The sequence below is a fragment of the Atheta coriaria genome, unplaced genomic scaffold, assembly GCF_025399875.1.
Source record: "Atheta coriaria isolate IRGN ID8LTWV9N9 unplaced genomic scaffold, Caltech_Dcor_3.1 hic_scaffold_8_pilon, whole genome shotgun sequence".
In the NCBI taxonomy this organism is placed as follows: Eukaryota; Metazoa; Arthropoda; class Insecta; order Coleoptera; family Staphylinidae; genus Dalotia; species Dalotia coriaria.
The window spans coordinates 427,081-439,482 of record NW_027045450.1 but is presented as its reverse complement, the minus strand read 5'-3'; the positions used below and the strand labels follow the sequence as shown (position 1 = coordinate 439,482).

At 40.1% G+C, this 12,402-nt stretch overlaps 1 protein-coding gene across 1 annotated transcript in view; it reads left to right on the top strand.

The window, feature by feature from the left end:
• Nucleotides 1–12,402, top strand: part of trh (PAS domain-containing protein trachealess) — a 44,009-nt gene that overhangs the window by 26,365 nt on the left and 5,242 nt on the right. The window contains 1 exon segment of the mRNA XM_065309563.1: nucleotides 10,760–10,998. Coding sequence (XP_065165635.1) covers nucleotides 10,760–10,998 — 239 coding nt within the window.

Sequence of the window (12,402 nt, the reverse complement as noted above, 5' to 3'; positions counted from 1 at the left end):
GTTTGCTAGATTAAAAGCAAAAATGTACCTACCTAAATTACGAGCATAATTGCTGCACTCTGTGTGCATTATCAGATCGAAATTTGTATTATTACAGGCATGCGAGTGCAGAATCCGTGCGAATTCTTATCTCGGCGGGATGCGACTAATTCTAGGTCATAAAGTAAACCAGATAACTAACTAAACTCTCTCGCGGCAAAGTTAAAATCTAGTAACACGCTCGCACACAACCCTTTACATTACATACTCACATTGTGCTGAGAATATCTTCGTCATGCGAGGCCATACGACATGTAGAACAAGGGTGAATAACACTGGAGGACACTGACTTGAAATGCAAATCAGTTGCCAGTCTTTCCTCCAACACACACGACGAACACACAATCAGCACTACCCTTGTGAGAACATTTCATAATTCGCGTAATTTCTATGTGATTACATCATGGAATATTCGCTTGATTAAATTTTAGTGGTGTGATATCTTTGTTATTAACACGAGAAGATATTTTAAGATGACACAAGAAAAAAATTCAATTCAAATTCGCATTATTCACTGGCTCTGTGTTAAAATTTGTATTTTAATTTTGAATTAAAATAAATAAATTTTATTTGAATACATCGCGACACGTGAGATCCGACGGCACGCAATTTATTGATTCTGATGCAAAATCAACTGGACGACACCTCGTGTGCTCACATGGACACGAATGCCACATTAACACAAATAACAAACCAAACAAACAATTGATAAAAACAAGTTTCATTCGACGCTGAATTCTTTAAATTGGACGCTTGAAATAAAATTTCATATTCTCAATAATAAATTACCACCCAAAACGATTATTGCAGAATTTCTGAAAATTGTCCAGGCGATGTCAACATGATAACTCGAAAAATGGGCAGTAAATCGAAACCGGGAGAAACCTCCTGACAATTATAATGTCTTCATGCATCACGCTGTCAGGTAGAAATGAAAGGTAGCCCGCTAGTGGGTGCAAATGGTGAAAGTGGCAAACTCACCCTTCGGATGAGTAAACTTTCTCATCTTAACGGTACAGCGTCGTTTCGATAGGAATCGCGCGGCGAGTGTTGCGCCTTTTTCGCCTTTTTCGCTGTACGAAACATAATTCTCGCCGAGAAGGAGGAAAATTTACGATTGCGCAGAATACGCACACCGCACAACACGCAGGATGCACATTCATCTCCACTTATCTACTGTGCCATCGTGTTATCATAATAATTTTAAAACTTGCGGCTTAAATTACCTTCCAAGCGTAAGAAAATGTAATTTTTTGAATTATTTTAAATAATTTACACAAAAATGAATAAAATTGATATGATAATAAAATCTCGTCAAAAACATCATAATTCGACTTTGTTTCCAGCTACCTGTTCCTTCAACACCCCTTCAAAAAAACAACCCATAACTAACCGAAATATCTAAATGAAATCACAACACAGCGGAAATTTGTATCTACTAAGAAATTTGTGAAGAGACTTATGACGATAAAAAAATTTGAATTTCGACGACGAAATCGTTAAAATCCAGCCACCAACCCATCTTCATCTCCGAGGTTTTTAGCTCGGCGTCGAGAGATGATATCATCACGCGCTACTGACTACTGCACACTATGAAAAATAAAAATCCGGCACCTGTATGCCCTCTCGCCATAATATTTAAATTTAAATGCATACGAACACGTGTCGGTGCTCTGCATTTCCGTGAAATTTTAAATTTCATAAAACACACGACGAACCCTTTCATTTCGGTCTGCGAGCTTCTTAAACTTTTTAATCACCATCACTATCTACTTGATTATCTCGGTTGTTTTTAGTGTATAAAACAGGAAGTGGTAAAATATTAATATTTTGGAAAAAAGTAAATTATTGAGTACTTTTAAAGTAATTGTCAAAAATGAAACATTTTATTTTGCAGCCTGATGGCACGCAAATTCACTGATCAAAATACACATTCAGCTGTACACAAACCGCGTGAGCTCACATTGAACGCAATGAATACTCACTACTACTAGCAATCAACCAGCCAGTTGCAATTAATCGAATTTTCCTCGCCGTAAAAACCATCCTTTGACTATAACAAACATTCTAAAAAAAGAATTGGCCAAATTGGTTTAGGCGCTGTTGAGTTACGCGCTTTCCAATAGATTTTGTGATTCATTCTTATATTATAGATAGATATGTGAAAATTAGCCACATCTATCGTTATATTAACGAGTTATATTTGTACATATACTACCACACACAAAAACGTGTGCTCACACAAACACTACTATTATTTATCTCCACAAATAATTACATTTTAAATATAATATAATTTTAAATACTTGCTCTAAGGTAAACGCGTAACAAGTTGATGTGATGATTTAATTTGAAATTTAATATTAATAAAACCCCACGAATGAATTATAATGATCGGGCAGGCGTGAAAAACCGTCAACGCGTGATTTCATCCAGTTGCTAAACGCTTAATCTGTTGTACTGCACTGCACTGAGCGCTCGCGGAGTTATTCAATGTAATATTTATTATATGACTCTGACGAAGTCGAAGAAGCAAGAAGAAGAAGCCTAGCGGCTATAAGACTCCAGCGGAATGATTGCCGTTTAACTTTTAATTGACCAAGACGTAATATCATTCATTTTCAAGTGGTTAAAGTACCAATTAAATGCGGAATTGTTTAGATTTATAAGCGATATAAATTACACGTTTGTTAGCCGAACGAATACAAGTATTTTATTCACGCAATGCAAAAAAGTAAATTTTGTCAATTTCACACCGCATTGACTCAAATAGAAGCAAAAAAGAGAATAAAACACAATGCTAGTTCAAGAAGGGTGAAAAAATCGAACCTGCGCTGAGGAATTCCCAAGACGCATACTTTAAACCGAAATTAGGGTTGTTTTAAATTTGCGAGTGCATTCCGGAATATGTTATTTTACGGGAAATTTGCGTTCGCGATTGCAAAGGGTGAATATTCCGATATATTCAATGATGTGTTCGATTGTAACGAAATAAAAGAAACCGATTTAACATTCTAGCAACGTAAAAATAAGAATAAAAATATAAAGACATTCGAAAACAACAAAGTAAAATTGGTAGATAGGTACGACTACGAACAGAATGTTCAATTCCAATTCCAACGGATATTGGATTATCGAATCGAGTGAGTAGAAAGTCCTTTTTTTCTTCGCGCGCCCGATGATGAAAATTTAATCGAGCGCGTCGGGCGGTGGTCAAGCTCACTCCTGACTCCACACAACCGAGACTATATCACGGCGATTCATCAGCGTTGTGACTGACAGAATTTCCACTTGATTAGTTCTCGCCTAAACCGAGCACATTCCAACTCGAAAATCTAATATAGATGATAATTAGTTTAATTTTTTTCTGTATAAAAAATAAAATAAATTAACAAAACTCGCGTGCGATAAATGTCTTGTTCTTCTTTTACACTACCCTTGAGAACCGCCGCGAAAATTTTTGTCGCAAGATTTATACCCGCATAAACCACCCTTAGACTTACTTTTTGCGCGTCGTTTTAAATTCGAGGGTAAATATTCAGTGTGGGAGTAGCGAAATTTATGCAACGAGCAAATTGCACGAATTGTACGTCATAATTCATATTTTCACCCCCTGTTTTTCACATTTTCATACACTTGCACGCAAGTTATTAATAGGCACTGGTTTGATTCAAAGATAAACAACTTGCTGTAGGTACTCGAGTGTACTACAACCCTTGAACGAGAAAGTAAAACGGAAGAAAATAAATTCCGCGCCTGTGACTTGAGTTAAATTTAAAGTGAATTTGTTACAAGAGAAGAAAAAGGAAGAAAAACGAAATAGGACCTCGCCCTTCTGGTCAATTTATCACTTTCGCGCGTCCTACAAAGCGTTTGTGATGCAGATTACAAATGACTCCAATACTCCAAAGGAATGCAACCTATGAAGTTACGCTCACGCATTGAAGACGCCGAAAAAAGGAAGAAAAAAGCGAGTGTTAAAAGGAGCGTCTGTAGGCCGTGACGTTGGCAACACTTAAAGACCAGGGTGTGAGAGGGTGTCGGACGCGTCGGACGGTTGACGGTCAGTTACACACGGAGAACCCAGCACAGCGCCCCAAGGCAAAAAGGAGTCTCCGGGGATGCAACATTCAATACCACCTTACTTACACCACCAACGCTAGAGGAAACCTAATCAAGCGCTATTGACTCAAGGCAACTCCAGCGAAATATATATTAATACTAGACTAGCAGTACTCGCAGTACTAATAAGCATCATTGTGAATCATATAAATTTATTAATTTTCATCCCCTGTTCCCCCAAATGCTAGTTTTTACCCTCAAACGGTCCTGAATTGCAATCATTTCGCTAAATATTTCTTACTGGTCAATATAGTCTACGGATAACTCATCTGCTTGATGAATAAAATTGATTCAATATTCAACATTTAAGGGTGTGTTGCCGGAACTCTTAAGCAACTCATCGGAAGTCGTGTCTGAGGAGATCTCGAGTTAATATCGCACCCCGAACGTCTTAATACCTCGCAATTTCCGTTATAGCCAAACACCCCTTTGGCGCATTCGGTCATGGTTGGTTATAAGACAAGACGCTGCGGAATTTCATAGCCGAGGGTGTTCTTTGTGCTTAACTCTTTCCTGTTCCGGATTCCTTTTATTTTGCCTCGTGTAGAATAGAAAGGGGAATAACAGTGCTGTTATGACCGTCACGTAGCTGTTCGATCATCGTCAATCAGCGATATTTATGAAACCAGTCGCTTCAATTAACCCCAAAGCAACGCATGCGCATAATCTACTAGAAAAAAATGTACAAGGAGGGGACTTTTGCGTCACGGTTAATTGTAAAGTAAATGTGGCGACTCATCGTGTCCTCGAGCGGGTATCGCGCGCGCGGATCTAATGGGATTCGCAAAGAAAAACGAGCTGAAAAAAGACCCTAGCGAGTGTCGTTGTCAAATGAAAATTTGCAAATTCTAAGCGTCAGAGTCAGAGACGCGGTCCCCTTAATACAAGAATAAAAACCTAACAAGAAAAAAGAAGGTCTAATAATACTGGTTGAGAATTGACTGCTGAATACTGTTCCCCTGACTATGAAAGATTACAACCTGCAGAGCATTAGAACAGAAGGGAGAATAAACGAATATTGTCTCAGTGACACGCATAATTGCCAAGACAAACGCAATTATAATCGTTTTATGTTACGCCTTGCTACACATTGACAACTTGTCAAAAAACCAAAATGTTACAGACTATTACCAATCAATTAAGTTATTACTTCTTTTTATAAGTAAGAAATGAAAATATTTAGTTAAAACATTAATTTTAAAACTGCTCACGTTTTATGTTCATGGATAATTGTAATGATAATTGAAATAGTTAAACCTGCACTCTTGCAGAATACAAAATTTTGCACTAGACATAAAGTTCATGTTTGCATTTATAGTTGTCTACAATTTCCACTTGGAAATTTCACCTTTTATTGCTTCTTATATAAAAAATTGAACATATGTTTGTCAAATCGCATAATTCCTCTTTAAAATGACAATACTGTCGCGATTTGCGGCATGTGGAACAAAAAATTACACGCGTTAAACAACCCTCCTTACAATACGCGATCCTTCAAAGTCGGTGCATCCCCTGTAGAATCAGAAAAAAGGGGATGATGCAGTGTTACAGACATCGGTTGTCTTATGTCTGTAACATCAACATGAACAAATGTGAATAATATTACGTATTCATTCGACCGGTTATTTTATTTCTCGAAAATTTTAGCTCTTATCTACGGATATTAATTGCGACAACAAATTGTTCCTTAACAAATAAAGCAATTCATTCTCGTTGGAGGTACCTAAATTGCACCAATCGAAACTATAAACTGCGCGCTGGAGAATTGATAAGGTTATCTATGGCTGACTAATTGAAAGCTAATTGCCCAAAGTCGGGCAGTTAGTCGCATCCCGAAATTCGAAGCGTTGCCCAAAGGGAACCAACGTGGAATCGAACGTCCCGCAACTTATTGCCGGCGGGCAGGTTGATAAACGAGCACAGATGCGGCGATTAGCAGATTTTAACCAAGTCGAAAACGTGATTTTTGAAAATTTACGTTTTTTCGCCACAAATCGAATTTTACTGATTTGCCCCCAAATGAAGGGGGTGCATTTATGCAGTTCAAGTGCAGGCCCCCGAACGATGTGTAAATATGTGTGCAGTGTGCATCGGTTTGATGAACGGGTGAAGACCAGACCAAGGAGGGCGCATTCGTACGTGACATCAAGTTCAGACATTCTAAGTTTAACGCAGGGGTGGTTTTGGGAGTTGCCGGCGTGCACGGATGATTGGACCGACCCCAAACTAGCAAACTGTATCGATTAGTCTTCGACGCGCAAGAATTGAATGGGTATTCGTTAGTGGCAATTTAAGGTCACTATTTTCTTCGCAAATATATAGGTACTCAATAGCCAAAAACCAGTAGATGGTTAATTAATTTGATTGGTCCACTTGAAGGGAGACTGTAAAAACATCAAACGAATCAAAAATTCCCCTAAACATGGAAATTCTCTTGCAATCACCCCAAAAAAACGGCTTCTGCTTAAACGAACAATAGAACAAATGAAGAAATCTAAATGTTCTGATTCCGAGTAAATTAATTCAAAGCATGTCTCCACATATGACCTCGCCGCGCTTGTTTTTGGGGATGTCGGATCGTAAAAAAGCAAAATCCCAAAATCTCCGCCCAACATGGAAGCTAAACATTTAATTACGACAACGCTGGCGAGATGCAAGATACCTCACACCCCTTGGACCCTTTTCTCTGTTATCTTTATTCCGTTTCAGAAATTAATAAGCGCAGAACCAGGATAGCAAAGTTGGGCTGCCATCCAACTGGTATTTAGTAAATGAATTAAAAGTCATGGAATATTTAGGGGTTGATGTGGGGGGCGGGTCGGTCAAGCAGAGATAGCTGCTTCGGGACACAGATACAAATTAAGATATTCTAATTGCAATGCCTTCCCCTTTCCCCCACCATTGCAAAATCAGTACAAGTTGATCTACAAGCGGAATCTGCTTGAGATTGATTCTTTTCGTGTCAAAGATGTTCCTTTGCTTTCCAATAAAGGAGGAAACCCTCTAGGAAGATCCTCGGCTTGTGATAAGATGTGATTTAACGCGTTCATATTTAACGCCTTTATCACCACCAAACTATCAGTAACTCCTGACTTTATCAGGCTATTAATCTCGTATTTCTGCATGTATCAATTTGTTACGCAAAGAAACAAATTTTATTGCTTAATTTGTGGCTGGATTTAAACTGGATTATGTTGTTACTACGAAGCAGGATGTTTTGGAGGTTGTGAGCAATCCATGAGCTAATTTTAGTTGTATTATGAAACAATCGAATGATTTATGACCAATGATCATGATCAATCGGAAACGTCAAAGCTTTCGAAAGCGACACACGATTAATTTACAGTCCGCGCACGTAGGGCGCACTGTTTGCCGCCACGCATGAGTCATGCACTCGTAAAATGTAAAATTGCAATGTTTTGCATTCCAGCAGGCCCTGAATAAAACTATTTCAATAACAAATTGAGTTTTCGGTTTGATTTGGTAAATTTAGATTTGTCGATATATTGTAGGTGTATGATGTGTTGATTTGTGTATTTTAGGGTTTTAGGGTTTAGGTCAGTACAAATATTTATACCGCGCACGTTTTTATCAACACCTCTCGAACATGGCCATAACACGAACTGGTGCCCTTTTTCCGCTGGCAAATCGTGCATAAAGTATCGAATGTTGCCGCCGCCGCCCGGTAAAACTGGGCCGTGGCGGTGGCGGCGGCGGTGGCAAGCTACGTGCGACGGCGTCCGGCACGTCGAATCGCGAGCAGTCTTGAACGTGCCGGCCGGAACTGGGTGATAATACGTCGGGGGGGCGGCGGGCGTCTGGTGTATTGGCTACTTGTTGCGGCGCGCCGCGGGGGCGTTGCGATGCGCGATGCGCGGGCCAACCGGTTGCGCCGCCTGCGTCCGCCCACTCACGTAGATGATGGTGGTGTGTATTTGTGTGTGTGTGTGTAGGCGAACGTGCATGCCGATGCGCAGACGGCGCCCCCGCTAAACACAAGACTCTCCCGAAAAACCCTCTTCCGCATTACTGTCGCGTCGGACGTCGCCGAGCACGCACGCAGCGGTTTAACCCCGCGGAAGAAATAAAAAAAAACGCGCGAAATTCAAAATTTTGAAAAAACACAAGTGCTTCAAGTGAATAAACAATGTTGCCGTATCAAGCGGTGGCGATGGACTACGCCGTGTCATCGAGTTTCCAGCGGCAGGCGCCGATGGGGCTGGGGGTCAACATCAATCCGGCCTTCACGCACTCCTGGTTCGTACCGGCGGATCTCTGTGTCCCCTACAAACAGACTCCTCTCCTCGAACCAGGGCATGTTACAACTTATTTATACTTATTTCGCTCACTACACATGCACACGCATTACATAAGCCACACTAGTAGTAGCCATCTTGATTTAGCACCATTCTAAACCACTCACTGACCATCCTCAATATTTTATGTTGATATATTTGCATGATAATTATTTGCATGACCTAAAACCCAACAAAAAGATATAAAAATTTGTGGGGCAATCAAAATCTGATTTTTATGACCGCGTAGTTTACTACCCTCTTTGTGGCAGAGGGTGGTTTAAATTCCATAAGACATATTCACATATGTACTTACTTAGGAGCGTCGCACGTGCTCGAATCGCTACTTTTATTCACGAATTGCGTTTAAAGCGTACCCCCCGTAAAAATGCAATAAAAAGATTACAACAAACAAGAAATCACGACTCGATACCGACCGATAACAATAAAAATAATAAATACATGAACGTGACTTGCAAAAACGCATGTTATGACACGGTTTAATAAAATATTAATATCGGTTCATTGCAACGGAAACAAAAACGAGATTAATACTTCATAGACCAATAAGCAAGCGTGTCACAAGACAATCAATCTATTTTATAACTGGTAAATTGCAACACTGATCTAATTATTTGTTTTTCATGCAAATAATTCACAAAGAACTTACCAGTTGTTCTTGTTGTAAAGGTTGATCTGTCATTCTGCAATCAGAAACTAAAATAAACTAATAAGTTTATGTGATTTTTCTGAGTATGAATGTGCAAACGTGTGAAATGAATCATAAACGCTTATAACCGTAAAACCTCTTAAAGCTCCGGGCGAATTGCAAAAAGGGGAATGTGAAAACACAAAAATGGTAAAAATCTCATGCGGCGGCTCGTGTGCGCGCAATCCGTGATTGAAATAGCCTCTTGGGGGCCCAACGGCGTCCACTCGCGGATGGCGAACAAGATCTATGCGAGAATGCTATAGAAAAAAGGCACTGCAGTCGTGCAACGACAATTGGACTTGTTTTCATTTTATTTTAGTGGCGAGCGAAGGCGTTCTCCCCCAATAAAAGCCAATAATCGCATTATTTCCACTATTCTTAGTGTTCCCTTCCGTGGTTAGGACCCAACGAAAACCTAACTAATGTATGATGAGGGAAACGAAACACTCACACTGGTTAATAATAGAAACTGGACTAGGTTTAGATTTAAACTCAGAATTTTGAATTCCAAGTCAATTCTAAACTTAAACTTGAATTATTGAGTTATCACTTCATAAACAAGTTGACATTTCTCATATCCCAAGAGAATAAAACTTCTTATTCTCCCGAAAATCTTCCATCAAAAGAAAAAAGCTTCTTGAAGTATTTCGGGAGGTTCCTCAATGACCACTATGGTAAAAAGCACTCATCTCCAACCAAAATAAACCAACTTCATGACCTTATAGTGCCTGCGTGCTTCTTTTTCCACCTCCTTGCAATTGAAGTACTTTCCTACTAGAAGCCCAAGTAGTGCTGACTGGACCAGACGAGAATATCGAGACCTCCGGTAGGTTTATGGCTCATGCGGAACGTGCGTTCGGAACGTGTCGCGCTAATGACTGTCAGCTCCCTGGAGACCACAAACGTTCCACCATCCGACATCCAGCCTCACATAGAAAGACTTTCGTCATTTTACCGTAGCATCTTTGACGAATCTCCTTTGACCCGAGAGTAAACTCTACCTGACTTTCCTCTCCTCCTGTTTTCCTGCCTCTAGTATTACTACTAGTTGTATTGGTCGTAAAAATAGAAACGCATTCCCGAAAACATAGAAGGTTCTTATCTGGACACTGTTGTTGACCCTTGGAAATTTTAAAGCCACTTCTTTTGTGTTTCGCTGACTTACGACTTCCACAAACGTCCCGAACCAGACTGGTTCAAAGGTGATTGGATACGTTTTACGTGCCTCGAGATCCCTGGACTTTCCAGAGTCTCTGAAGTCGTCAGGACAATTTAGAAAGGCGTCGTAAACGTGGCTCGTTTTCACCGGCGAGTTTAATTCCTCCCGATCAACTTTTCTCAACCTTCGTCGAGACCTGGATTCCGGAAATAAGCGTTGCGCAAGAAACGCCTAATCATCATCGGATATTTTGGGGTCCGTGTCGTCGCGCCTTTTCGTTTTATCCGTCCGCAGGGACACCTCCCAGTCCTCACACTTTCCGCGCAGAAAGGAAAAAAAATACCAAACCCATAGGGAAATCTTCATTTTCAATAGATACTAACTGACCATATCGTATATTATGTATCTAATAATTTCGTTTATTTGTTACAGTATTTTGGAGTTGCGAAAAGAAAAAAGTCGTGATTCAGCGCGCATCCGTCGCGGAAAAGAAAACTTCGAATTTTACGAGCTGGCAAAAATGCTGCCACTGCCGGCGGCCATCACTTCACAGCTCGACAAGGCGAGCATCATTCGACTGACGATATCGTACCTGAAGTTACGCGACTTTTCCGGTCACGGAGACCCGCCATGGAGTCGAGATGGACCTCATAGTAATAAAAATTTAAAATGTAAGTAGACACAACACTTCAGACGCAACAAAACTAATATTATTAAAAGTCTAGACGCCTATAAATTGCATCATCCCTTGTAGAAAGGGGATAAAGTTCTTTTTTTGAAGTGTTGATGAGACCACAACTACACAACTCTCAACAATTCCTGCAATTCGTCGGCGCAAATCTTATTTTCGTAAATTGCGCCCTCGACAACCGCCCCGCGTGTTAGTCTTCGCTCGCACGTGGTGAGCAATGATATATGATAAAGCGAAGCTACTGACGGGCCGTTATTAAATTATCTAAAAAAAAAGAGGGCAGAGTGACCGCTGCCCGCTACACAGTGCACGGTCAGTCCCCACGGGACGCGCCCCTTCGCAACACTCACACCTACCCTTATATCTAACTTGTAGAAAAAGAAAAAAAGGAGACTTTAAGTGTAGCCAAGTCAAGCATAAGCATAAGTATACCTAAGTGTAGGGATAACCATCATAGACATTCATATGTACAGCTGCTTGGGACTTGTTAAACCCCTATGTGATTAAAAAAAGTAAATATTGACATGCGATGCATTTTATTGGTGCAATTAATTAGTAGCAATTAAATCGTCAATATCATGATACTAAACAACTAGTGTTAAAAATACCGAGGGGTGGATGAAACAAGAGTGTCTAACTGGCTTTGCATAAATAACACAGTTTTGATTGAGGAAACAAAAGTTTGAGTTTAAAATCTACTCGTAGGATCGATGTCAATTCATTAGCGGCGTTGTACAGTGTGCTGGTGCTGTGGGGGCGCTAATTCCGCATAATTATTTCACTTAGTTCACTTTAGACGGCCGCAAACGCGGCGTGCGCTTGTGCAAATTCAACTCGCCGAGTTGAGTTGGGTTTACAATAAGCAGCCGCTGCCTAATTTCATCATTTTCGAGGGGCCTGCGACCGGAATTGGATTTGCGCATTTGCCGGAGAGGGTTCCGTGATTAGATTTACATGTTGTCGTTTTGAGGCACGCTTTGAGGGATGTCAACAGCGAATGTATTTAGAATTTACAATTTACAGTTCAGAAAAGAGACAATCAGTGAGTAGCACGCATAGAATTTTCGAATTTATTTTTTTAACTGGAATTACCGATGAAGTGTCATACAAATAAAATTCCGAAACCGCAATCGTTGATCAACAATCAACAATGCCGTTGGTTGATGCAACGGACGCGCGTCGGACACCCACTGCATAATAATTAATCCTCATCGATTATCATTGACGTTTTAGAACTCTTGAATTCCGAAAACGGAGTTGAAATTCCAAATTTATGCCAAGACTTTCATCAGCTCAAGTTAGGAAACAATACGTTGGTGGAATATATAAAAATATGTACCTACTTGGAAAGTTACATTCTGTGTGAGATTGAGAAACATTGAAG